This window comes from Camelus dromedarius, chromosome 1, assembly GCF_036321535.1.
Source record: "Camelus dromedarius isolate mCamDro1 chromosome 1, mCamDro1.pat, whole genome shotgun sequence".
Classification (NCBI taxonomy): Eukaryota; Metazoa; Chordata; class Mammalia; order Artiodactyla; family Camelidae; genus Camelus; species Camelus dromedarius.
Genome location: NC_087436.1, coordinates 105464278 through 105491752, shown reverse-complemented (window position 1 = coordinate 105491752; position 27475 = coordinate 105464278). Strand labels below are relative to the sequence as shown.

Below are 27475 nucleotides of genomic sequence, written 5' to 3'. Positions count from 1 at the left end.
AATACCTGTTCTGCTGCTCTAAAGGACAGAATAAAAAGCACCGCTCTGTCTTTGGCCTGTCTGCTGGTTACCCACAGGCTCAAAGGACAGGTCCAGTGAAGCCGATGAGTCGCACAGAGCATCAAACAAGCACTGTTGCTCCGGCCACCGTGGGGGTCAGCTTTCAACCACAAGAGGAGAGGATGACTGTGTCACACTCCTGGCCCACAGCCCAGCCCCGGGCCTAGACATGTGTCAGCAGAACATTTTCTTTGTAGCGAAGGAAGCAATGTCAGAAGTTATTTTGTTAACACACCCGGGATGGACATCCATATGAGCCGGTGAAATAGCCGAGGCTGGGCTCTTAGGGGGGATTCGGGAATCTGGGATGGCTCAAAATAGCATTGCTGAGTATTAGCAGATTTTTAAAGTAATCAGCAGCAAATCTTTTCAGCTGACTTTGGCTTTAAGAGTTCTTATTAAAAAGACTACTAAAACGGAATGAGAAGGGCCCATAGTATGTTTGGTCTTTTTTTATTATTATCATTTCATCATAAGAGCTATCCTATCTTATCCGATTTTCTTCTTCCTCATTAAAAGAAAAAAAAAATAAAAGCACGTTACTTCCCTAGATGGTAAGAGTCAATGCTGTGCTCTTAGCAATTACAGGTTTTAAGATGACTTTTTATGTGGCAGAATGGATGTGTCATGCAGTTAGCCAACAAATGCAATCCCTGATTAAAACATGAGTTCTAAAAGTTTGAAAACCTCTAACTACTTCCCCAGTGCATTTTTAACGTCAGCACTGTGAACCTGGCTTCTTTTTTCTCCCCCTACCCCGCCCCACCCCACCTCGGTCCTCTCTTTTAAAAGGTAAAGCTGCGTGTCTTTTAAATTCACCAAGCACACCTTCACAAACTTAAGTCAACCACTATGTGTTCAAAAATCTTTGTTTTCCCTTTGAAACTGGATGCGAAAAAGAAATCTCTCCTGTCAGTGGAGACGGCTGTGAAGGAACGAGGCGCCTGCACATAAATCTCCTTAAATTTTTTGAAGAGCTGTTTCTCTTTATCCCACTGGTAGATCTGGGAGAACGTATAGTCACTCCCCAGGGCCAGGTAGTGATTATCTTTAAAGGAAAAGGGCTGCAGGGTCATGGCCCCCCGGGACGGAAGAGCCTGGATCTCCACAAACTGTTTACTGTTCCACCTCATGACCCTGGAGTCCCCGATGAAGCGGGTGAGGGAAAGGTAGAGGGTGTTCTGCATCCTAAAGCTCTTCACGGCCAGCACGTCCTCCATGTTGGGGATGTCACTATGGGGGACAAACTTCTTAGAGCTCTTATTCCACTGGAGGATGATGGGGACCTGGGAGCGGCTGGACAGGATCAGGTGTGACTTTCCATCTATGTCCACAAACTCCGCATCTGTGTCCCGGAACCACTCGTGCAGCGACTGGTATGAGTAGAAGCCTTTGCTGTTCCACTTATAAACGGTGGACAGGCCGGCTTTGGAGCTGTCGGCGATGACAAAGAATGTCTCGTCCTCGATCTGAAACAGCTCGATGTCGTTGGGCTTGGAGATGCGGGAGACTTCTATGTCTTGGAATTTGACAAACTTGGTCCAGCTCTCATCGTATCTGTAAATGTGAGAGCCACCAAAGAGCTGGGCCACCACCACGAAGACCTGGTCGTCGATGAGGATGGCCTTACAGCCCACGATGGACTGACCTGTGCTCCAAAAGAAAGGAGAGGGGGTTAGGGCTGCCACCGGGAAAAACGCTTGCCCAGCGTGAAACTGGAAGAACACTGTGCCAGTCCTCCAGAAAGTGAACCATGGGATGATTGCACCATCCAGCAATTCCGCTTCTGGGTCTATACCCAAAGCACTGAGAGTAGGCTCTTGGGGGGGTATTTGTACACCGCGTTGATAGCAGCATTATTCATAAAAGCCAAAAGGTAGAAACAAGCTGTGTCCATTGACGAATGAATGGATACACAAATGGGGTAGATACACACAGTGGAATACTGTTCAGCCTTAAAAAGGAAGGACATTCTGACACATGCTGCATCCTGGGTGAATGTTGAAGACATTATGCTAAGTGAAATAAGCCAGTCACAAAAGACAAATAGTGTATGATGCCACTTATAAGAGGTAGCTGGAGGAGTCAGATTCTAGAGATAGACAGTAGAGGGGTCGTTGCCAGGGCTGGAGAGGAGGGGAGAATGGGAATTAGAGTTTAATGGGTACAGAATTTTGGCTTTTCAAGATGAAGAGTTCTAGAGATTGGTTGTACAGCAATGCGCATGTACTGAGCTGTACACTTAAATGCACTGAAGATGGTAAATTTATGTTATGTATGTTTCCCCACAATTAAAAAAACAGTTTTAATAGCACAGGGAACTATATTCAATATTTTTTGGTAACTTATGGTGAAAAAGAATATGAAAACAAATGTATGTCTGTTCCTATGTGACTGAAGCATTGTGCTGTACACCAGACATTGACACAACAGTGTAAACTGAACATACTTCAATAAAAATATTAAAAAATAATTTACAAATTAAATTAAATTAAAAAAAAATGTACTTCCATCAAAATAGGTAAGTGTTGGTCACATGGGCCTCTGGTGTCTTTAGCGGGAGACTCAGAATTCAGGAAATTCACCAACACATCAAGTGAATGTCTGCACGCTATTCCCAAGTCCAGAGGGCAGAATGAGGCACTTAAATGGGTTTCTTCTCTTGTGGGGTAAAAAGCTAGGAGTTGGGGCTCAGAGGCAGGAACAAAAAAAATGTAATGAGGGCCCTTGATGACATAAGATCTTTTCTGATTTCTGGAGCCAAAAGCTGAGTGGAGGCCGAATAGATGAGTGTTAAACCCTGTGACTCTAGACCCCATGGACTTACAAGTTTTCTGACCCTGTGCCAGTGATCTCAGCTCTCTGTGCTCAGGCTCCTGCACTATCAAATGAGACTGAAGATGCTGCCAGCACTGGCCTTACAGAACCACTGTACAGACTAAGGGAGAAATTCCACGGTCAGTGCTTTTAGTACAGAGCTTGCACACACAGGAACTGGTCAATAATTAGTAGCTATCGTCATTGGATAATTGAAGCAACTGTCTTGATAATCAAAAGCCCCAGCCCTTTAGCGATGGCCCATAGCAGCCTCTGCGGGAGTACCTGTAGATGAGCAATGACCTGAATGATCTAGCTCCGGCAGCACAAAACCAGAACTTTGCAGGGAAAGGGGGAACGTTTCCAGGTATGACTCTCCTGTTTGGGCCACCTCCCACCATCCTCTCCGTCTGCACCCAGACCTCCAGACCCTCCGCTAACCCCCTCATTCCAGCCAGCAAGCAATAGGGCCACCCACCTCTCAGCACATTGACCCTCCATCTAGGTTATTCGATTAAAAGTTCTTTCTTTCACCTAATTTTCTAGGCAATTTGGACCAAAGTGAATTTGGTCTGTAAATTACAAGGGTAATTACCCAATTTCTGTCCTTGGTGTGAACTGGGCGTGGGTGGTGGAGGGCGTGGAACAGACGGACGGCGGGTGGTTTTTAGGGTGGGATTTACTTTTCTTTTTCACTACTTTGGCTTTCTTGCAAGAACCTGTTTCCTCTCCTTTGTTTAAAACTAATTATTGCGATTTTTCTTCTGAGTATAAAAGTTTTCAATGTTAATCAAAGCAAAATTTTAAAATAATAATAAGTAACACTTATAAAGTCCCTATATTAAGCATTTTACATGCATTTAGTCACTGAATCCTTACAACAACCTTATGGGGCTGGTACTATTATTAACATCATCATGATCCCCATTTTGTAAAGGGTAAAGCTGAGGCACAGAGAAGTTAAGTAACTTATACAGGGTCACACAGCTACAATGTGGTGGAACCTGGGATCCAAGTCCAGGTAATCTAGATCCAGTCTACACTCCACCACAAACGTACAAAAAAGTACAGAGAAGAAAATAAAAACCACTTGAACTTCAAATGCTGAAATAACACTTAATGTTCTGATTTTTTAAATTGCCAATTTCTGCACATACTTAAATGCATTTTAAAAATAGATTTGGGTTTATAGTATACATGGGATTTTGATAACCCACTCTTTTCCCTTGACACTATGTTGTGAACATTTCCCCATACTACTGTATATTCTACAACTTGATTTTTTAACACTACGTGGTTCCATTGCATGGATGCACCATATTTTATTTAACTAATCCCCTACTGTTGGACATTGCAGTTATTTCCAGTTTTTCATTATTGTAAGTAATATGCTTCCCTGTAGAGAAATCTTTTTTTGAAAACCATCTGGCAGTGTTCTTAAACATAGAGATTGCAGGGCAGATGTTGTACACTTTTTTAAGGCTTCTTCTGGGTTTAAACTATCTAACTGCTCTCCAGAAACTGCACTGACTTCCACCTGCCAACACTCACTGAGGTGCATGATCCTCATCCCCTTCCCGAGTCCCTGGCCGTGGAGGTCCCTGCTACTCAGAAGTGTCCTCCAGCTCTGCTTATCTCAGCCGAGGGAACGTGTGAGACAGAAGGAATTTCTTTCCTGGAGATGCTCTGGAACACCTCTGTCCAGGTAAACACCTTTAATCAACAGAGTTGGCAGTAGCAGCAGGAATCTTCTTGTGTGTGTGCCTGTCTGTGTCTGAGTGTGCTTTAATCTAGAAAGAGAGATGCTGTAACATACTTAGTGAGCAGAAATCAAAAGGCAAACATAATTAACCAAAAATAGGGAAGCTGAGAGGAGACAGAGAGAGAAAAAAGGAGAAGATGTGAGGAGCAAATCTTTGGGGTGATTATGACCCTGGGTACCCCTCTCCCACTAGAAGATGGATGACCCTTTTGTACGATCCTCAGCAGGGCCACCAAAGAGGAAACAGGTGCCTCTCTCATTCCTTGGAGCCCCCGACGTGCTCGGCAAGGATGGAGCAAATCCTGCCCAGCCCTTGCTGACTCTGGGATCGCCCTGTGATCAAACAAGATGATAAACGAGGCAAGCATGGCCCTATGAGTGGGGAGCGGTCCACATCTATCTTGGTCTGGTTCAAGGCTGGGCCCTTGCTTATCCATCTGTCATCTGCCTAGCACCTGAGCTGCGGGGGCATTCCTTCACACCAGGCTGAATTCCAGCTGGTCCCACTCCTTCCAGCCATTCTCCCAACTTCTTCCCCTGCCTCCCACAGGCCAGTCCCTGCTGCTCCTGGCATTCCTACGCTTATGAAGGTTGTGCAGAAGTTTTCATTGAAGTCAAAGGGTTATGGTCTATGGGGGAAGAGGAGATGCTCCTATTTCTTTCAACATAAAATAGAGACAATAGTACACATGTTATGAGGTTGTCGTGAGATTGACATAAGAAGTGGCTTATAAATTACTGAGTACATAAATGTGAGTTGTCTTCCTCTATGTGAAAACTTTTGTGGCAGCAAATGTGATTTGTATTTAACAGAAATTCATGTATTTAGGCAGCAGACAGATATTTCATTCCAATCAGGTCATCAAGGAATGCTTCCTGGAGGAGACCGCATTGGAGCCTGGAGACTCAGGTGAAGGGAGAAATAAAAGAAAGTGAGCTGGTTGAATTGTAAGATGTGATAAAAAAAAAATCAGTAAGTGACAGGAAATTGACAATATATATTTGGCAAGGTGTGCTGGGACCCTGAGACAGGGTGCTGTGTGTTTTCATGAATTAAGAAGAGTAAAGGATCTGAAGTTGAGGGCTTTCCTTAATGGTGGTAGCAAGGAATGATAATCAAATATCTGTTTTTATCCCAAACTGATATCCCAACACTTGCTGAGTATTTACTATATGCCAGGCACCATGATAAGTGTTACATACTCTGCTCAGTTAAAGTTCCATGGGCCCAATATTCATGAAATTCCCATTTTACCAATGACAGGGGCTCATGAAAATTGAAACTTGTTCAAGGTTGTGGGGAAGGGGTATAGCTCAGTGGCAGAGCATGTGCCTAGCATGCACGAGGTCCCGGGTTCAATCCCCAGTACCTCCATTAAAAAAACAAAAACAAAAACAAAACCTGTCCAAGGTCACCAGCTAGAAAGATCTAGAGCCAGTTTTACGAAAAACCAGTGTGATGCTGGCATTCATAAGCTTAACTATCACACTTCTGTAGCTCATTTCTGGGGCTTGGCTGTGAAGAGGAGCCCAGTAGGCTGCCCACTTCTCAGAAGATTTGGACTTCAGGACTGAGAAGCTGAGGAATCCATGGAAACCAACAAGGTCCAGCCTGGCTCTGGCTCCAGCCACTCCCACTCTGGCCTCACTGACCACTTCCTACCCACCAGCTCTGCAGCCTCCGCCAGGTCCAGGCCGCCAGCCCTCGCCTGAATTCTTGCAATAGCCATTCAGCTACTTGCTCTGATTGCACATTTGTCCTCTCCTTACACACAGCCCACTCCCAACCCGGCAGCTGGACACAACCTGCATCTTTCGGGCAGCCTGGCTGACCTCTCCCCCAAACCTTCTGTGACCTGGGTAAGAGCCCAAGCCCTTGGTGGGACCCGCCAGGCCCCCATGATCAGCCCTCTTGCCTCTCTGACTTTGTCTCCTGCAGCTCCCCCTGGATCATTCTGTCCAAGCCAACCAGCCACCTGGATATTTATCAAACAGGAACAATACCCTCCTGCCTCTGGACCTCTGCACTCACTCTTCCCTCTGTCTGGAACGCTCTTCCTGCCCGCTCTCCATGTGCATCAAGCCCTCATGCCCTACAGGTTTTATTCAAACAATACCTTCTTGATGCAGCCTTCACCAGACACTCTGCCTAAAATTTCAATCCTCCCCTGCCCAGCACTTCCAATCTTCCTTCCCCATCTTCTTTTCTCTTCTAAACACACTACTTTCTAATGTGCTGTGTGTATTACAATTATCTGTCTTTTGATTGTCTTTCTCTCTCTCCCATCATAATATAAACTCCTTGAAAATGGAGGTTTTTATCAGGCTTGTTCACTGCTGACCTCAGGGCCTAGACTGTGTCTGGCTCAGGGTGAGTGCTCATGAATCTCAGTGAATGAATGAATGAATGAATTACTTGATGAATCTGGGGGTGTGACCAGCTGCAGCGTGTGGCAAGGGCAGGCGGAGGGCAGTACTGTTCTCTCCTACCAAGGCCAACCTAGGAGAGGGAGGGGGTGGGATGCAGCCGTGACGGACCCTGGGCTCCACCTTGGAAGTCACAGTGGTGTGATTCAACACGCTCGCGCCTCCATCTCTTCACTTGTAAAGATGAGAAGGAAGCAACATTAAGAACTGCCTGCTCTGTGCCTGGCCCTCCTAGAGTCCTCGCAACATCCATGGGAGGTACATCTCCTACCCATTTTACAGACAGAAAAACCGAGCCTCAAAGGCCGCAGCTACTTTCCTAGCAGATGGCGAAGTCAGGAGTAGAATCCACTTTCACAGGTTTTCACAACCTGAGCTCTTTATAGTCTAGACACCACCTCTCTCTTGAACAGAGGGCATCTGTCCTCTACCTATGGGCAGGGAGCCCGGAGTAACACCTCGAACAGCTGTTGTGAGTTCCAGTGAGACCAACCAGTGCCTTACCTCCTCCCATGGAGGGGAGGAAAGGAGGCTCAGGGGCCGGCTCACCCCACCCTCATCCATCTTCAAAGTCGGAGACAAGAGGGCAGCAAAAATACACGTGGACAGCGAGTCCCTCTCTCACGTACATCTCAGAGACCTCTCCATGCTGCAAGGCCAGGCTCATTCTCAGCTCTGCTTTGTGCTTGAGAGGTTCCTAGGAGCCTCCAGATTTGGGAATTCTACCCAGATACACTTCTTGCTGCGGCAGCAAGATGCTGCTCGAACAGGACCAGCAAATACTAAAGGAAACCCTCTCATGGGGTAACAGGCCATGTGACACTGTCTGCAAAGTCAGTATTATAATCAGATGGCACTTCGATAAATGGGGAGTCTTTGAAAGATTATTCTGACTTTATCCACTTATTTAAGAAGCAAGTAGACAGTCCCTTTTTAGAAGAGATAAGACACTGGGATCCCCTGATAGCACTGAAAGAAGTGTTATTTTGTGTGTACTTACTAAGAGGAAGCAGCGATCATAGGACCTGGCAAGGGGGCAGTAGAAACAGCTACAGAATGTGTGTGTGTGTGCGTGTGTATCCGTGTGCGCGTTTGTATCCATGTGTGTGTGCATGTGTGTACATGAGCCCATGTGCATATTAGCATATTAGTTAACAGCTTAGCAAAAGTCAAAGGAATCATTTAGCTGCTGAAAAGCTGGTGCAGTCTTAGACTACCATAACTGCTCAAGATCCAGGGATTCTGGGGGCGACTTCTTAACAATTAGTGGGAAAACACTTCCCACCACAGGCCATCCATCACCCTCTTTACAAAAGGACCACCTACGACAAACAGAATCACCACCCGAGGCTTCCGTTCTCACCAATAACTGACCATGTCCAGAAAAAGTCGAAGAGATGAGGGTGGGTTGGAATGTGTTCCCAAATCGGACCAAGCCAGAGAGCCAAGCTCCCTCCCAGTGTGACAGAGAACGTTTTTCACTCCCAGGCTTTAGGCCACGCTGACGTGAGGTCAGTACAACCAATCAAAGCCACAACACACCTGTAATATTGTCATAGCTCCGGAAATTCATCTCGATGTGGTCCCACTCCAGCACCATGCAGTTCTCCATGCTGGGTTGAGCGATGGCCACGTACACATCATTCTTGGAGTTGAACGTATCCACCGAAACCGACTGGTAGGGCAAAGTCTGATGAACAACAAAATCTGGGAATGGGTGTTTAAAAAAAACAAGTCTCAGTGAGATCTCTTGTGGGAATTACGGCCCACCATTCCCCTTCTACCTCCCCTCTCATCAGTTCCAAAGAGGACTGGGGCGGGGGGAGGACAGGAGAGAAGCAACACACATCACAGCACATCTCACTCTGGGAGATTCCAGAGGGTTTTGGCTTGCATGGCATTTGCAGACTGAATGCACAGCTGCCAATATAGCTTCTTTGAGATAAATAGTTCACAAGTTTGGCTAGAGGATCTCAAAGTTTTGAACAAATTTGGTGAGACCTGGCTTTCAAAAAGACAGGACAGAAAAGATGCTGCAGAGCGACATTCCTGAAACTAGCATGAAAATTACTCTGTGAAATAGGGCTGCGATGGTCAAATTCGTTGGAGAAACGCTGTATTTTTAGCTCTCTCAGAATAGCCCCAGGAGTAAAGAAAACTAAAAATAAACTTCCCAAAGGGCATGCTGCACTTTTGCAAACCACATCAAAACTCTCTGATAAGGTCTCAGAGGTTTATAAAGCCCACAGTGCAGGACAGTTAACCTAAGTATGTTTACTGGTTCCTGGACTCATAGCACCGTTAAGTACTGGCTGTGCCTGGGATCGGGACAGAGTTCTGCAGCTAAACAAACAGTTACAAGAGATCTATTAGATTTTCAAGCAACCTAGAAGCCGTCCTACTTGAGCATGCATCCTGCTCTTACATTTAGTGGTAAGTCGATACCTGCCATCCGTATTGCTCCCCTGAGCTACAATGACTCACTGTATGACGTCTTCGGAGGGAACATACAATTTTATCAAGGAACAGGGTTAGCATGCCCTTGGATGCAAGACTAGTTAGTGTGTGGGATAGCTGGAGAACCAATAAAGAAAGAAGTTTAAAAAAAAAAGAAACATAACACTAATAAAGTTTAAGGTAAGTTATTTCTTTGGCCAGAGATCTTTCAGTATGCACTGCTTCTTGGCAGGCTAAAGGCGCCCAGGGTAAAATGATGGCTGACATCTAGCTTAGGAAATTTGTTCCTATGAGAAAATCCTGGCTTTGCCCACCTCTTCACCACCCAATCCTTATCCATGCCCTCTCGAGCCCCAACTCCTCTGCAGAACTTCCCTGGCTGGTCCAATCACGGTGCTCCTCCTAACTCACTGGACCCATAACCAGGCTCTGTTGTTTACATCTGATTATTCACAATGACTGAATCTCCAACACAGCTGCATCAGAGTCAGATCTGGAGAAATGGGGGAGATCTTAGAGCCCAGAGTCATTTTACAGAGCCAGAAGCTGGATCTCAGAGAGGGTGCATGCCCGACCATAGCCACACAGCCAGTGTGGTATGTCTCCTGAACCCAGGGCTTCCTAAGGAAGGGCCTGGGTCCTACACTTCTCAGAGACCCCATGACACAAGCCCACAGCAACCACTCAAGAAATAACGGACTCAGAAGACTCATAAAAGATGTTAAATGAGAAAGCCATTAAAGGGTAGTGAGGCCACCCAGTAGTGAGCAAGGAGGACCAGTGCAAAAGGACTAGAGGCAAGAAAGGGGGCAGAGCAACGGAGCAGGTGTTGAGGTGGGAGGCAAGGTGCCGGCGTGGGAAGAGCAGGTGACGGTCAGGGGGCAGGAGAGGGGGCAGGGCTGAGGAGGGAGGGCGGGTGAGGCACTGGAAAGAACGCTGCGCCTAGAGTCAGACCACCTGAGACCACTTCCTGTGCTGGTGACCCTGGGTGCTGTGCACTTGCTCTGACAGGGCCTCCATTCACTTATCCACAACTTGGGGCAACGATACCTACCACCCAAGCTCGACGGCGGGGACAGATTGGGTCACGCTGGTGGACATGCCAACCTCAGGGTTCAGCACACAGCAGGCACTTGATAAACATGTTATTAAGGTCCAAGAAAGGACAGTCCCCTCCACTGTCCTCGCCATCACCGGGCTGTCTCTTGAGGGAGTGTCCATTTTAATGGCATCTGAGATAAAATGCTGAAGCTTTGAGTCTGCCTTTCTGCTGAGTGACCTTGGAAAGGTTACCCAAACTCTCTCTCTGCCTCAGTTTCCTTGTCATATATCATGACTCATACTCATGTGGAACGGTGCCCAGCACAAGGTGCATGCTCAATACATGCTCCTTTTGGAGGTGCCCTCTCAGGCTGAGTGGACAGGAGCTGCTTCATAAATCCTTGCTGGCTTGATGTGCGCGGCAGGGGCAGGGCTGGCCGCGCCCTCTGCGCACTCTAAAGACTGTGGGTGGGGGGAGGACGGGGGCTGAATGAATGAGGCTGGCAGGTGCAGGGAGAAGAGGGAGAAGCAAAGAGGAGGCTGCCTCTGCACCCGACAGCAAGAAGTGGCCAAGGACAGCAGGGACAGGCGGCAAGAGTGGAGGAGGTCCCCTCCCCCCACTGCGGGGCGCGGTGCCGCCTGAAGAGCGGGGGCGGGTGAAAAAGACTGGCGGCTACCCTGCCGGCACCTGCAGCTCCAGGACCGCAGGCAAGACACTTGAGCCTCGGGGTCCCCAGGAGTAAAAGGATACGGGTAACGTCTATCTCAGAAGGTTGCTGTCGAGACTAAGTAAGAGTAAGTGTTGCTGCACAGCCTCATCTAGGCTCATCCCTCTGGAGCCTGACCTACTCCCTAACAGTGACAGTATGAGGCTGCCTGCCTGAAGACTTAGGGGAGAGTCAGAATGGCTCCCCGCTCCCCCTCCTCCATCAAGTACCCCCCCCCCAATCCAGCGTGGCTGGATCAAAGACTGAAAACTGAAACCCCCCCCTTAGTTCTCTCCTGCAGGCACTGGCAGCCCTAGTGTGGAACTCAGAATGCACTCGGGGGACGAGAGGTTTCCATGTTCACGTGTAGGGAAATGGAAAAAGGGAAATGCGAGCAGGCACTGTCTCCTTCCTTTTCTGCAACGGGCGAGGACCAGAGAATACAGCTGTGTTCGTCTAGTTACAGCCAAGAAGGCTATAAACCCCTCTCACATCTCCAGCGGCCTTGTCTCATCCAAGTCTCCCAAGGCTCCAAACACTCCTGGGATGTCTGCGACCCCATCTGCTGGTTCTCACTAGTCTCCGGCTGCACTTTGAATTCTCACGAACACAAACATTCCTTAGCTTAAAAACGTAGGTCGTTTAGAGTGCAGGCCAAAAAGTTTGTTTTGTATTTAAAAATCCCAGAATGAAAGAGAGCTGCCCAGACAGAGAGCATTTTACAGATCTTGCCTTTAATGGTGCTATTTTCATTTATTTCCCCTAAACGTTGTCTTCATAATATTCTCTATATACTGACTATCTGGTACAGCACAGACTGTTAAATCATTTAAATGATAAAACTAATTCTTAATAGGAGACCTTTCACCTCCCTTGCCTACCCCCTCTCGCCCCCAAAAAAGGGAGAAGGAAGAGTAGGGAGGAAGAAAAGAAGGGAAAGAAGAAACAATATGATTGATGAATGTGTGTTTGTGTGAGTGGGGGCAGGGACTCAAGGAAATTAAACATCTTCCCCCAACCCCGTTGTAAGTTATCTTTCACAAACGGCCAAAGCACATTCACTGTGGAAAGATCTCAGACAATGCACATATTGATATGACATCAATTTACTAGTGTTAAAGTATTAATGGCCTTCTCTGCAGAAAAGCCCTGCCACCTCCATTCACATTGGATTAAGTTCATGATGTCAGTGGGACTCTTACAATTTAGGCCTTGCTCCCGCTGGAATCAACAGATTTTTACACAGCTATTTATAGCACTTGCAGAAAATAAATTATACATGATGCTGATCCTATTGGGAGAGAAACTGCATATTAATGCGTTATTTCTCTTTGCGTTTTCATCAGCCCTGAAACAGGGAAGCTAACGGGACAATTAGGATGCAAAATTCACTCCCTCTGAGGAATTTAGTGAATTATCCACCTAACATGGGGAATCATGAGTAGGTAACAGGGATTTCTGAGGTGGTTAAAAATAGACTTGAATCAGTGGGTTATGGAAGGGCTGTGATTAATCTGGAGTGCTGAAACCGTCCAGGGTGGCTTTGTGGTGTTAATTATACCCCTGCGCTGAGGAGCAGGATGGTAATAGTACCTCCTTCGCCCTGGGAAGAACAAGGTGAGAAGGTAGTACATTCTACCTGAAGAATGTACTCTTTTCCTAAAACCCTGAGCTAAGAAAATGTGCTCCTTCCCAAATCTCGCGTGAGAACTCGGTCATGGTACAATGACTCTCAGACTTGGCTTTCCAACTTCCATCCATCCTCACACATTTCCCTCCCGGCCTTAAATAAAGCACCAGAGGATGAGGCTTGATCTGAGCAGAAGGCAGGAACACCCCAAACTCACAATTTATTGACCTAGCTCTTACAAGGCAGGGACAATATTTGGGGGTGGGTCACAACTTGGTGGCACCATTTTTTCATGATGGAAGAAACTGTAAGAGCTCATTTGTCCATGAGTCTTACAGGGATAAAACAATAGTAAAGCCAGAATCATCATCTCGCTGTTACCAGGGAGAGGTGCTGACTTTGTAAATTTTAGCAGGAAGCTTGTTAGCAAAGGTTAGTTACGTAGAAGAGAATGCCCAAAATGTGCTGAGGGGCTCACGCTGCCTCAGAGGTTCTGGGCTTAGGACAGGTTCCTAGCTCCCAAGGGCCCTTAGACCCAAGCCATCTTTCTCTGAGATTGGCAAAGTTTTCACACACTAAGGCCAGGTCTGAATAGAACAAAGGAAAAGCTGCTCACTTCAGTCTGGGCTTTGGGGAACTCTCCAAAAAAACGAGAAGAGGCAGAGAGGAGCCCCAGCGAGCTGTGGTTTCGCATTTCATACAGCGCGGCTTTGAATGCCATCTTTTGGTGCAAACGTCATTGACCGTGACCTCTGATTTATTGCACTGCTCTACAGTACAGTACATAACCCCTCAGTGGCCTCAGCTGGTTAAAGGGCACCTGCCAATTACACAGCTGAGTAAGTCCCTGTCCAGGGATGAAAGACAAGGGCATGTCCGTAAGACCGCAGGTTTCCTCCCAAAAAAAGAGCAGAACTTGTAGGGCCCCTCATTTACCAGAGATCCCCAGAAATAATCTTTACTTTGTGGATGTTTATTTGTTCTGGGGGTAGCAGTGGGACTAGCCTAAATGTGATACTTTGTTCTTGGAGTTTTTTTGTCTTTTGAGTTTCTGTAACTATTTTCTGAGTTCTCATTCCTGTGGCTTCCACTGACGTGCCCTGAGGCTTTGTAGATACCAGCTCTCAGCCTGAATGTTTATTTTTCTAAGTCTGGTAAGCAGGTTTCGTACGGTGGATTGATCCACTCTCCTTTAAAATCTGGCCTGAGAAGCTGTAGGAACTCCACCTAAGCCTTTCACATGGAGACACTCACCTGCTCTCTACAAGATCTGACATCAGAGGCAGTTAGCATTATAATTTTATCTTGTAACCTGAAAAATGTATAAACTGAAGCCTGAGGCAGGCTGTGGAAAACAAAATCAAACTTTCTTTACATTTTTTTCCCCAATGTAAGTTTTCCCTTTTGACAACTAGTTGTTAACATGTATTTCTACTTTGTCATTTGTTATGACTTACCTAGCTTTCTCATGTTACATGGAACTACAAAAGCAATTTATAGATTTTAAATTATTAGTTAAATGTTCAACAAGTTATCAGTTAAATGTTCAATAACTTTCATATTATTCATTCAAGAGAACAATGATTTAGGTTTCTCCTCACTGTCTTTCCATGAAGCCCAGGATGACATGAAAATGTTCTCATGCCAAACTCACTAGTTTATACTTTTGGCCTTTAAAAAAAAATCTTTAGAGAAATTTGAATTTTGTAAAGAATCAAAAAGAATCAAAGTTAAAGCCAGTGCAGTTAACAAAAATCTTCCCAAACCACTGAGAAATTTTCCTCGCCACGTCAATTAAATTTCCCCTAAAATAATTTTTATACACAACTTTTACCCTCATGTCGTTGACAATCTAAAAAAAGACAAAGGATTTTTTTTTTTATGGAGGTACTGGGGATTGAACCCAGGACCTCAAGCATGCTAAACATATGCTTTACCACTGAGCTATACCCCAAGCCCCTGGGATTATTCTAAATATCAGACTTCAATGCTAGAGGTTCTGAATACCTGTAGTTGTGCATTCATAGTCGAAGCTGGTCACGTCATTCAGCTTCTTTTCCTGATATTCCGGTGGACCGATACACAGGACATCAGACACGGTGGAATTTGTCATCTTCAACCACAGATACAACCACTTGGCTTTGCAGTCACATTCGAACTTATTGCCCCTTAAATCTCTAAGAAAATAAAACAAAACAAACACATACACAGAAAAAAAGACATGTCAGAAACATTTTGACAGTAACATGAAACTCCAGAATTCTTAACATCCTGACATATTTAATAATGCCCAAAAATGGAATTTTTTAAAAATTGTATTTAATGCATTTGACGTCTTGCACTTATCACTGACTTTACCTAACGCTTTTCAGTGACCACAATTTTAACCGTATAGCACACAGAGAGTGCTTGGTGTTGACATAGCAGCATTTCTCCAGATCCTCTTGAAATTGTCAGCATGCTGTGCTGGAAATGGGGGAGGGGCGGCAGAAGGTGGCACCCCTCCCCCCCAGCACAGGTTCTCACAAGTAAAAACAGGACATTACAGGAAGAGAGCTTTGACAAAGAACACAACTGAAATGTTAAGATCTTGTTAAACTTTGCCCAGGAAGAAATGACAAACGCTGAAAGGTAAAACAACTGGATACGCTGTGGGTCTCTGGGAGAAAGGAGACCTCCCCCTCAAGCGTGCCGAATTACCACTGGCCTGATGCTACTAAGTATGTTCCAAAACGGCAAAATCGAACATAGTACAAACTATATGCTGTTTCCCAGTATTTTCTATGTTGTCATAGATTTTTAGCTGCAATGTTAAAGAAAAACACAGTATAGGAGGAGAAGGGATGTAAAGACAAGGACACATAAACTTAATTTTCATTACTTACAGTTCAATCAGAGAGTCTAAATCACTGAAGACATCCCTCGGGAGTGCTTTTATGTGGTTATTGGCCAAAGAACTAGAACAAGAAGTCACATTTTAATGCGGTTATTATCTTCATGCCCTGTCACTCTGAAGTCCCTTAAATAAATTAAGTGATTTAAAACAGAACTCTCAACTTCTTCAGCACAAGGAATTTCAATTTATGGTTTTGGTCATCGATGCTGAGATAAATGAACTGAGTTATACAAAAATAACATGATAGATGCTGGAGTGCACAATGTATGTTTTTGTTCTGTTTTTTAAAATAAGCATTTATTAAGTGCTTGATATACATTTATTAAACCTCAGATGGCATCTCACCTTTCTCGGAATAAAAGTCAAAATCCCTTTGATGGCACCCAAGACCTCCATTGTTTAGTTACCTCCATCGCCACTGTGGGACGGAATCTCTGACTGCTCAGAGTGCCCCATGGGTTCCTCTGCTGTTCCACTGAAAGGCTAGGCACACTCCCAGCTCAAGGTCTCTGAACTTGGTGTTCATCTGCCTAAACGCTCTTGCATTCTAGATATCCCCGTGGTTCATCCATCACCTCCTTTAGACCTGCCCTCAACTGTCACCACCTTCCCTCACCTCTACACAACTCCCTTCCTTACTCTGTTGCTCCTCATTGTACCACTGTCACTAAGCATACAGTATACACTCACGACCTATTTGTTTACTGGCTGTGTATTCTCCCGATTTGTAAGCAACATGAGGACAGAGATTTTTGTCTGTCCACATCTGTATGCCTTGCGTCTAGAGCAGTGCTTGGCACATAGTGGGTACTCAGTCAGTCTTTCTGAATGAATGATTTAAGCACTAAAATGAGGATGATAAAAGGCGGATGTATAGTCTCGTCCGAAGAAGTTCCCTAATGGTCCATCTAAGTGAATTTTATTACTTAGGAGTATAAAAAAGGACTCAGTGAATACTCTTTCATAAAGAATCTCAGCTCTAACCCTAATGATAATATATAATCTCAGTGAACAACCATGTTTAGGGAATGATTGATTGTGACCAATTTCATTTTCTCATTAATGAAGGTTGACCAGAAACCATTTTGCATTTTTGCTCTTGGTGTTAAAGATTTGTCTAAAATATCCTAATCTACTCCCCATCTCCAGGAAGTAGACTTGAACAGACATCATCAAGTCTTTCTCTGATGATTCAGGATCATGCAGTGCCCTGTCATCATCCTGCTGAAGATGGATTTCCACCGTGCTGGGCTGTTGACGCAGAAAGAGGGTAGGCATTGAAACCCCGTACATCAAATCTGATTTCCCCTGCGTGCCATGCCCTGAGGTGAGTCGGCCAAAAACCTGATGCTGACTTTTGTTTTTTACACATTTGAGTACAAACAACAAAACCTATAAATGATAATCAGCATGTAGACAATTCACCACCAACCTCTTTAAAAATACATTTGAAATTACTCTTTTGTAGCATTATAATTACCCATCCCAGAAGCAGGAATGAAGGGGAGTTCCTCCGTAGAGTCAGCTAGGGGAGAAAGCTTTGTGCCCATTTTTAATCCAAACATTCTTGCTGCATGATACCAACAGAATATGAGGAGGAACTATAGTTTCTGAATTAAATCCCTTCTCATCCAGGTAACCACAAATGGATTAAAATATAATTTTATGTATTATTTTTATCTTTCTTTCCTAAATTGGTCCATTTTTAAAGATGTTGGAAAACAGGCTGAACAGACTATAGATTGAAATCATAACTACAGACTGAGAGTATAGATTACAGATTGTAATCCAATTGAACATTCTCTAGAAGTAGCTTTTTGAAATTTAAAAAGGAGATGTTTGTTTTGATTTTTTTTTCTGGTTGATGGTTACTCGTTCTGGAAAGTAAAGTATAATTTTTAGCTAATTAAAGGTTAACAGTTTAGCTAATACTTTTTAGTGAATTTTAATCTATTCTATTGAAATGATAAGCATACACGGAATGGTCAAGGCCAAAAAAAGCAGAATATGTAGCAACTGTTCCAAGTGTTCCATTTGGATTTCAGAAAGCTGAATTATTTAGATGGACTATCCACCGCCCTCACACTCAATGCATAACATCTCACTTTCCACTTCATTTTTGTCTACAAATTCACGGCACTTACTTCGAAAACTACTTAACAGCAACCTGTCCCTTGGGCTTCACGAGACTGCTGGAAAACAAATGCCCTAGATTTTAGTTACAGATTGGCACTGCTCCTTCAGAGCTCTGAAACCTGATCTATGTTTCTTTACATATGAATGCAAGTCTGTAGGTGTTGGAAAAGTTCATAAAGAGACAAAAATCAGATACTTAAACAAGCAAATTCCAGACAGCGACTCCTTTGAGCAAAGGCATGAACTTTGAGAGGTGATGTGTTCTCTTTGCTTAGAAATTTACAGAAGGGGGGATGGGGTGGGGTGGGAGGATCAATTCACTCTTTAAACAGTGTATTAAATGCTTTCATTACTCCGTACATCTCCGTCCTAGAGGAGTCAACTTTAAAAGTCTCAAGACTTGCCCTGAAGAAGAGTATATGTGGGAAATCCAGTTTATGAACCCCACCAGACAGCCAATGAATCAGAAAGAATGTCGTGCCGGCTTAGCCCTGAGCGAGATGATGGGGTAAGGGCAGACCTAATGGAAGATCCACATGGGCCCTGCCCTCGGGGGCTTTCAACACAGCTGGGGAGATAAAACTAACATCCGTGAAACCCCAGCCAATATGGCCAGGGTCTGCAGCAAAGGTTGTGTGGAGTCAACTGGGAAGGCTGCTAGACGGACGGAGGGGAGATCAGGAGTGTCTCCAGGGAGAAGATAGAATTTAATCTGGACTATGAAGGAAAAGGCAGATTCCAGGAGATTGTGGGGAGACGAAACCGTATCCCGGGCAAGGGAAAGGACCGGAAACAGGATGAAGTGGGTGAGCTCGGGGCCCACTGCGAGCCCAGTGTTGTGAGGACATGCAGGGAAATGAGGCTGGAGAGCTGGAGAGAGAGGGCCCCGTAGGCTTGACTATGGGATGGTAATGCAAGCTGGACAGACCTAGATTGCCTCTAACGTGTCAGATGTGCTCTGGGCCCAAGCAGAGGACTCCGTTGTTCCCTCTGTGCCCCCTGAGTGTCACACAGACAAGGAGGTACCTCTTACACTTAAGCACACATATGGGTAATACACAGCATGTGGTTGTATGTGCAAATACACAAACATGCACACACAAAGCATTACGCACACACATGTAGAGAAGTCCATGCACCCAAGGGCCCACGTGTACAAAGATATGCAAACAGACATGCACAGCACCTGCATGTTCACACCTGTTCTCAGACCAGGGACCCACAGCCGAGCGGTCAAATGAAAGCAGATATCTGGGTAAACTCAGCCAGTCACAGGAGCTTTGCTTTAGGTTCATAATCTGCCCAGAGCCTTTGCTCAAAAACAAAGCCCCTCATTCCTGACTTCTGGGAGCCGGATTTGTCTGGCCACAGCTGCTCCTCTCCAGACACCCGCAGCTGTCTTCCTAGCACACCCTGTCTAGCCACCCAAACTGCCAAGGCTATGCGGCAGCCCTTAGAGAAAACTGAGACGTCTGCAGGAGGGAGGGAGGGAGTGACGCTGCTGTTGTGAACAACTGCAATGACAACAATGCCAACTAGACCTTGATCATCTACCCTGGATAGCGGGCTGGATGCGTTGCAAACAAGCATTAACCCACTACGTGCAGCAATTTCATGAGGTCAGTATAACCATCTCCATTTTTAAGGATGAGAAAAGGGAGGCTCAAAAAAGGCTAAATAATATTAACCAATAGAGGCTTTGAGATTTGAACCGAAGTCTGTGCGACTCAAAGCCTTTTACAAGAAGATGGGGATTTGGCATCTAGGTTGAATCTGTAAAAAGCAATCAAGGCTTTTACTGGAGGGAAAGAAAACCTGGAGGAATAGTGCCGACAAGAGTGAGCCGCTCTCCAGGACCCCCATGCTGATGCAGAGGTTTGTACCCCCACTTCCGTTCCCTCATCTCCTTACTCTACAAGCTGTAACTCAGGCAGGACTTCCCATTGGTAGGATTCCAGAATCAAGTGCTCGCTGAGCCTGTGGACAGACACCTTTGCCTCTCTCAGGGACTGGTGTGAATGATTATGATTATCTCTTTAGATGCTGTATAAGTCAACGTTACACACACTGGAGATTCTACCCCCCCGCCCCGCCCAATACTCCCATCCAAAGCTCTCCAATTTCCCCAATTTTCCTTTTACCACAGACAAGCTGACTATGGAGATGAGATACGTTATCCTACTCAAACACAAAATATCCGTCACGCAAATGGAACTTGGTTCCTGGCTAATAAATTGCTCCTACCGAGACAATGACTATGGTCACATTTTCATAAACACAGCTACTACTTTTTCCAGTTTTCTAAATTTGCTAAGTGTGTGTGTGTGCTTACTTCATTCGATATGTCAATTCAAATCCATTTGTTTAATTTTTTTCTCCAGAAAGCTATTAAAGAACCCAGAGAGCTTAGCTTAAGCCGAAGATTAATCCAACATAAAAGAAAAAGCTATTTGCATTCAAATTAGAGGAACCACAAAAATGTCTCTATTCTACTTCATCCTAATTTTGATCCTGATTCAACATTCTTCAATAAGTCATGAAGCCTCAGTTCCCATATCTGTAAAATGGGGACTCACAGATTAGCATGAAAGATAAAGAAGACTCACTAAGCACTCAGCTCGGGGCCGGGCATACAGTAGGTGTGTGATCTGTGTTTGTTTCCTTCTCACCTCGTCCATCACTGGACAGAGGCCCCTCTCAGCTTACTTCATGTGCAGTCATGAGGGCCATGTGGTGATTTGGGAGGATGGAAAAGATAATACAGCCGAGTGTGTGAGTAATCACTATGGGCTGGTGTCTGATCAACAATATAGAAATCTTCTAGGCAACCTGTAAATGAGTTTCCCCCAGAGAATGTTACAAATGGACAAAACAGTCAAGAACGAGAGAGGCACCAGGAAGTGACCCCTGCTCTACACATTAAAGGACTTACAACACTTTTCATAGGACTTACAGGTGAGTCAGGTCACGAAGGCCACGAAAGGCATTTCTGGAAATGGTTTCTATTTTGTTCCCTTCAATGAACCTAGGGAAAACAGAAACACGTGAATTTTCTCTGCTTAATATCTCTGAAAAAACTGATACCGAGGTGCTTTCAGAATAAAATCTAAAAGCATGCATGAATTTCAGAAGTTCATCTCTGAAGGCTAGGTCCCGCTACACCCGATTCCAAGTGGAAGTGGTGTGTGTGCGAGGATGCACGTGCACAGTGTACGCTCCACACCCCTTCCAGAAGCAGCATGGAAGTCTTCACAGTCAGAGTTGGCAGCACAGGTAAAAACATCTTGAGAGAAAAATAAAAGTAAGAAAGCACTACACCACAGCGAGAAATTCTCAAATTCCGCAAGACTGGAAGGCTTCCAGACATCTTCCCCGCTCCAAGCTTCTTACGTTCCCCACTGCCTGGCTATTAATACTTCTGTTCATATCACAGTCCCTCGAGGGGAGCCCATAGTTTTACATCTCCATATTAAAGTCTCTGCCCAGGGAGAATTCCATTAAGCTTGGTTCCTAGCAAGCTGGAGTTCATCATGTTCTACACAGTGTCATCTCTGAACAAATGGATAACCAGACAGAGATGCTCTCAAGATGTCCGGGCCACTAAGAAATAGAAAGTATAAGGAATTGAGCATGGGCCAGACTTCTTCCTCTGTGTCTTAGGGCTTGCACACAGGACCTGGCAATAATAACTCTGGCCGTGCTTTAAATATGTGGCATGGGAAATATGTGAAGTGAGTGCACTATGACTCTTCTGTAGGGCCTCAGAGAACTGAATTTTAGTTTACGGCATCACATTTCATCAAATGTAAGAGGGTCTCGGATGAGACAGTCGAATGGAGATGCTTTGTAACAGGATGTAATAGGCTGGTTAAACAGTCCTTGATTCTTACACTGAGAATTATCTGCTCCCTGTTTTATTTTTTTAATTGGGGGTCTATTCAGCGACAGACTTCAGTATAAACTGATAAGTGAACTTTCTCCTCAATAACTTTGACAGGAAGGTGAACTGCTCGAAAGAGGGAATGGGCAGCTCTGCATTCACCACGTCCGTCGGCTGTTTACGCGCTTTGGTGGAACCTAGTTAGACTCAGCCCTTCAGCCCTACCACCCTACCCAGGGTGCCTATACTATCCAGTGTTATGACAGTACAAGTATTATGTGTCCTCTGGAGAAAGAATTCCTTCAGATACATCTTTCCTGAGGACATAAAGTCAGCAGAGAGCTTTCTTAGACCCAGGACGTGTTTAGAATTCAAACATCTACCTGTTAATCTCAGATAAGAAAGCGGAGGCAGGCTTTAAAAATCCCTCTGAATGCTAAGTAAGGGAATCCCATCTGATAGCAGGATTAATATTATTACAAAGTTACAAAAGACAAGGATGGAAGAACTTCGCGGTGGGGGAAGACTATAAGAAAGTGGGAAGAGGCAGAAATCAGAGCCAGGACAAAGCTAATTGCTGGGGGCGGTGGAAGCTGCACATCTGAGAAGGGAAAAATAACCTTTATTTTTAAAGGAGAAAAAAAATTAGACCTTCAGCAGCAGCTCATAGGAGATACTGCAAATGAGATATAGGACAGCCGAATTAAAACCACAAAGTTGTGTCCCTAAATAAGGAGACTTTCTTAAAAATAAATAACCCTCAGAATCCTTCAGCCTTATTTCTGGTTGATCAGCAAATCCATGCCTAGTTTTGAGAGGTAAAAATATCCAATACAATTTCCAATTGTGCTACGTCATTACAAATTAAATGTCAGCAGAGAATGAATGACTATCTTTCCTTCTTTGTTTCCTTTTCCCCCTTTGTCTCCAACCTCCTCCTGTCCCAGCATGTTTATACACAAGTAAACCATGAAAGGTCAGCACTGAAAAGAGAATGGGGTTTTCTGCATTTTCTCCACCCCTGAGCTCTCTAAGAGATGCTGTTCCAACTTGCAGAGTGATATAGCCATTCCATTGACATACCAGATGCTCAGCAAATAGGCAAAGCACCAAACTTACAGGTATTCAAGGTGGAAAAGTCCAGCAAAAGCATCATCCCGGATGACTGTGAATGAGTTAGAATTCAGCAATCTGAAAATAAAGGACAGAATTCAGTACAGAAGTATAAAATTTGAGTCACATAGTGAAGCTACTGTTTCTTTTGTCTTCTTCTGTTGCCAACTTGGGTTCTTCTCAGCCTTAAACTGTCCCATCCGGTGCACAACCTGACTCATGGACACTGATGGACAATGGCAAGTCGATTCCCTTTGGCCAGATTTTCTGTTCACCTGCATTACTCCATTCTTTCTTCCCTGTGGGTCTTAGCAAATATGACCTCAGAGTTGTTATTTCAAAACATCCTGATGCTCAGCAAAACTCGACAGCCAGTGAGTGCTCTACGATGCACAAGCAATCGTGAGATGAGGGATCTAAAGGATCTAATCCAACTCTAGTTTTAGAGAAATTTGAGTTCAGAGAAGTTAAGTGACTTGATCAAAGTCACAAAGCTGAGACAAATTAAAAAACCCCAAAACAAAGAAAACAAAACCCCTTTCCATTACACACCCCCATGGGAAATAATAACAAGAACCTTGAGAAGACTCTTTATCACCACACAGTTTTTTAAAGAGATCATTTAAGTCCATTTGGTAAAAGTTTATACAACCTATATAGTCACCAGGTATGGTATTTGGTAAAATACCTAAAATTCCATTCCTAGCATATGAAAAATATATTTTAATAGAACCATAATTTCTAAGAAATTACAGATTTTAAAATGCTAAGGATAACATTATGAGTAACATTTCAAGGACAAAAATATCAACATTAAGTTGGTGTAGGATGAATAGTGGTCAAACATAGCCCACGTCTCCGTGTCTCTCTGTATGTTCCAAGTACGTGGCTTGTTTTCACTTTGATCTCATTTAAATTTAAGAAACTGATACAAATAAAGAGAATGAGCTAAGTACTCATGACTTTGCCTGTCACTGATTTGCTTTTGAAAACTACATTTTAAGGACTTTGTTTTTTATCAAGAAACAGTAACTGACCTGGGCTACAAGGCATGACACGGACACTTGGCGAGAGTAGCTGGGATGCGGAGCAGTTATGAGTGTGGGCTTTGAGCCCTGGGTTAGAGTTCTGGCTGTGATTTTGAGCAAGTTACTTAACTTCCCTGAGCCTGTTTTCTCATCTATAAGAAAAATACCCTACTCGTAGGGAAGATATGATTAAATAAAATTTTGCACATAAATGCATAGTATGCTGCCCAACAGTTTACATACTCAGTCACGTAGAAATACTCCTATTTCCATGATAACATTAAGAGTTTAAAATACAGGTTCTCTTTTAAAGTGAAGTGTTTGGGAAATGGCTTATTTGGGTGAAATTCAGGTCATGATTTGATGTAACCATGTCGAGTCTCCAGTTGCTGGATATGGGCAGTGGCATCTACAATAAACTCCATGAGGGAAACATGTGCTGAAAGAAGGAAAGGATACTGAGCAAAGAGCCTTGGAACTCAGGCTTGGTGGGGACAGGATGGGGCAAGTTAACAGGAAAAGCCACCCACAGTTCCCTCGTGGAGCTTGGCTATCTTAGGAAGGACTGATACCAAAGAGGCAGAGATGGCTCTTCCCAAAACCGTACCTCCAGGAACCCCATTTCCAGAGAGAACTTCTCATACTCACAGCAGCTGCAGGGAAGGCAGGTGGGAAAACATTCGGTCTTTGATTTCTGAGAACGTGCCATTTACCAGGCTCCTAGAGGCAAGAGAGGAACAAAATGAGGAATAGGTCGCTTTCTGGAAGTGCCGGGCAGGATGGGCAAGTGGCCCTATCCTTCACCTGTACTTCAAACTCCTCCACTCGGGAATGAGGTTTCAAACAGTCTGCCAGGGGCTTCTCAGGGGTAAGAATGAGACGAGTCCAGCAATTATTCAGTGAACTGGATCAGTATGAAAACTGGTCTAAATAACAGAAACCTTTACCATCAGTCTAGCTCTCTCCATAGATGAGATCTCAGCCAGTTTAAATCAATCCCCTCCCTTCCTTTCCTTTAACTACGGGAGGCCCTAGCTGAAGATGGATAATTACTTCACCTCTGCCCATGATTCTGTTTGTGTAGACACAGCATTAATGTTGGCCAACGCAACTCCAGGGTAGGATTAAGCATTTCCCTTGGGAGCACATCTCTGAAAGTCACTCAGAGCACTTCTGATTAAATGCACCATGAAAGCCTTGGGGAGAAAACTCAAAAACACCTGAACTTGAATGTGTGGTAGGAGGCAATGCCAGCTGCCAGGTTTAATGCTCAATCAGAACAAGGAGCTTGATTGTTTTAGCCACCAGGTCCCTGATCCTCTCTGGCCACAGTAGGACCTCAATACATTATTTCAGTTAATATGCAGATCAGTTAAACAGCTGCTGGTCTAAAGGATTTAACCAGGGGAATTCTCATTTCTGGAATCCTCCATGTCACCCGACTTAGCAATATTTGGAATCAAACAGTCCCTCTGTTCTTGCCCAGCCAGACTCCCCTGAATTCCTGTAAATGCAAACAAGATCCCCTTCACTCCTGGGTCTAGGCCCCAGAGCCCTGCCTGGGGTGGAAGACAGCACAAGAGAAAGTGCCCTGAGTTTGAGCAACTCCCCCTCCTCCCCGGGGATTCCCTGCCTCTATGACTGAGGGGCATCACCCCAGCACCTTGGCCTGGAACAAGGGATTGTTTCAGCAGGAAGCATTTCCCCGCAGTAATGATATAGCGCACTAGCCCCTTCCACAGCCATTATGAGAGCTGGTCATGTGGCTTGAGTGGCTGTGTGAGGCCAGGTTGAAAGCATCCCTTAGCAGGTGCATAAATAATGTGAAGCCCTTTCCTGTGCATTCCTCCAGCGCTGAGTAAACAGCCAACATAACATGTGGTGGGGAGTGGGGTGAGAAGCCCATATGAACTCAGGGCAAGAAGTCAGGCAGATTTCCAGCACTTGGCCACTTGGGCTGGACGCCCCACATGCCCCAACGCTCAGCCAAGTCCTCCTGCTTCCCTCTTCCAGGCCACATGGGGCGGCATCTCCACTTCCAGAGGCTACATGCCTTTTCCCAGGTTCTCCCCAATCTGCAGTGTGGACAGGTCTAGAGGAGGCCGTGGTATAAACCACAGCCCCAGACCTCAGGTGGGACAGCGAGGCCTTATTCCTCCCCTGTCTGCAATTACTCCAGTCACGCTCAGCTGCACATATATGCCCCTACACAACCACCTCCCCCTCTGTACACATCCTTTCAAACTTTAATGCACCCCAGAATCATCTGGGGATGCCACATGCGGGCTCCAAGGCTCCAGTCCAGAGACCCTGCATCATTCAGCACGGGCCCCGGAACCTGCATTGGCACAAGCTCCTCCAGGTGGATTGGATGTAGGTGGCCCGTGGGCCAGACTTTGAGAAACAGTGCCACAGGGACTGTTCTGGCTTCCCAGACTCCGGGTCTCGGGCTCCCCTCATCCTCCCCAGGGCCCGAGACTCCACCCACGTCCCAAAGCACTCCCCAACCCAAACGCAGAGAAACGGGGCCCGGGAAGTAGGGGTCAGGGTCGCGCCGTCCCAGCTCCAGAGGCAACTCCCAGACGGCGGCGAGCGCAGGGTGGGGCAGCACGCGGCGGGAGCTGCCGGGGTCCCACTCACTCACAAGGAGCTGATGTCGCCCGGCACGATCCTGGGCACCCAGGAAGAGCCCACGCAGATGATAGACTCCTTCGTACAGCTGCAAGTGGCAGGGCAGCGCGCCAGCCGCCTCACCTGCGCGCTCGGCGGGATCAGGCACGCGGCGCCCAGCAGCAGCAGCAGCCCCGGAGCACCGCCGCCGCTGCCGCCGCCCCTCCGCAGCGCCATGCCGGGTCCCCGGTCCCCGCCCCGGCCGCGACCCCCACCGCCGCCGCCGCGCCGCGCGCTCGAACCCTGCGCCGCTGCAGACGCGGGCGCCTCTCGCTGCTCCGCCACCGCCGCCGCTGCTGGCGAGGACTGGGGCGCCGCGGGTGTGGGAGGCCGAGCCGCAGCCGAGCAGCATGCTGGCCGCCGCCCCCACTCGGCGCCCCCCCACCCGCGCCCGGGCTGCTGGGCGGCCGCCGCCGCTGCGCCCGCCGCACCCGCGCCCGCCTGACATCAGCACCCGCGCCCGCAGCCCGCTCTGGCCAATGAATAATGCGCGCCCCGCGGGGGAGGGGGCCTCGCGCCGCCCCCACCGCGCCCCGCCGGCCCCCGGGGCCTCGGGACCCGCCCGGCCGCCGCCCCCTAGGACCCTCCGGGACCCTCTCCAGGAGCTGCGGACACAGGAAAAAGTTGGGTGACCTTGGGGGAGGGGCTGGCCTGGACGGGGACTCCCTAGGGACCTGGCCAAGCGGTACGGGATCGGATGCCTGCAGTCTCTCCACCGGCTCGAAATAATTTGGGGGAACTGGCTTGATACCAGGAAGGGAGACTTTGTCCTGGGTATTTGGAGAGTACAGAATTTTGAGGAGCTTTTATTAATTTTTGAAAAGAAGTGAGTGCCGTTGAGGGATGGCTTT

At 46.1% G+C, this 27475-nt stretch overlaps 1 protein-coding gene across 1 annotated transcript; it reads right to left on the bottom strand.

Moving 5' to 3' along the window:
• Positions 1 to 506: 506 nt before the first annotated feature.
• LGI2 (leucine rich repeat LGI family member 2) lies at positions 507 to 26857 on the bottom strand. The gene is made up of 8 exons (XM_010991054.3): positions 26599 to 26857; positions 24603 to 24674; positions 22933 to 23004; positions 20887 to 20958; positions 15787 to 15858; positions 14909 to 15078; positions 8609 to 8773; positions 507 to 1708 (listed from the first exon to the last, which is right to left on the bottom strand). Exons 1-8 carry the CDS (start codon positions 26799 to 26801, stop codon positions 891 to 893), a joined length of 1644 nt encoding a protein of 547 aa, XP_010989356.3. The 5' UTR covers positions 26802 to 26857; the 3' UTR covers positions 507 to 890.
• Positions 26858 to 27475: the final 618 nt, after the last annotated feature.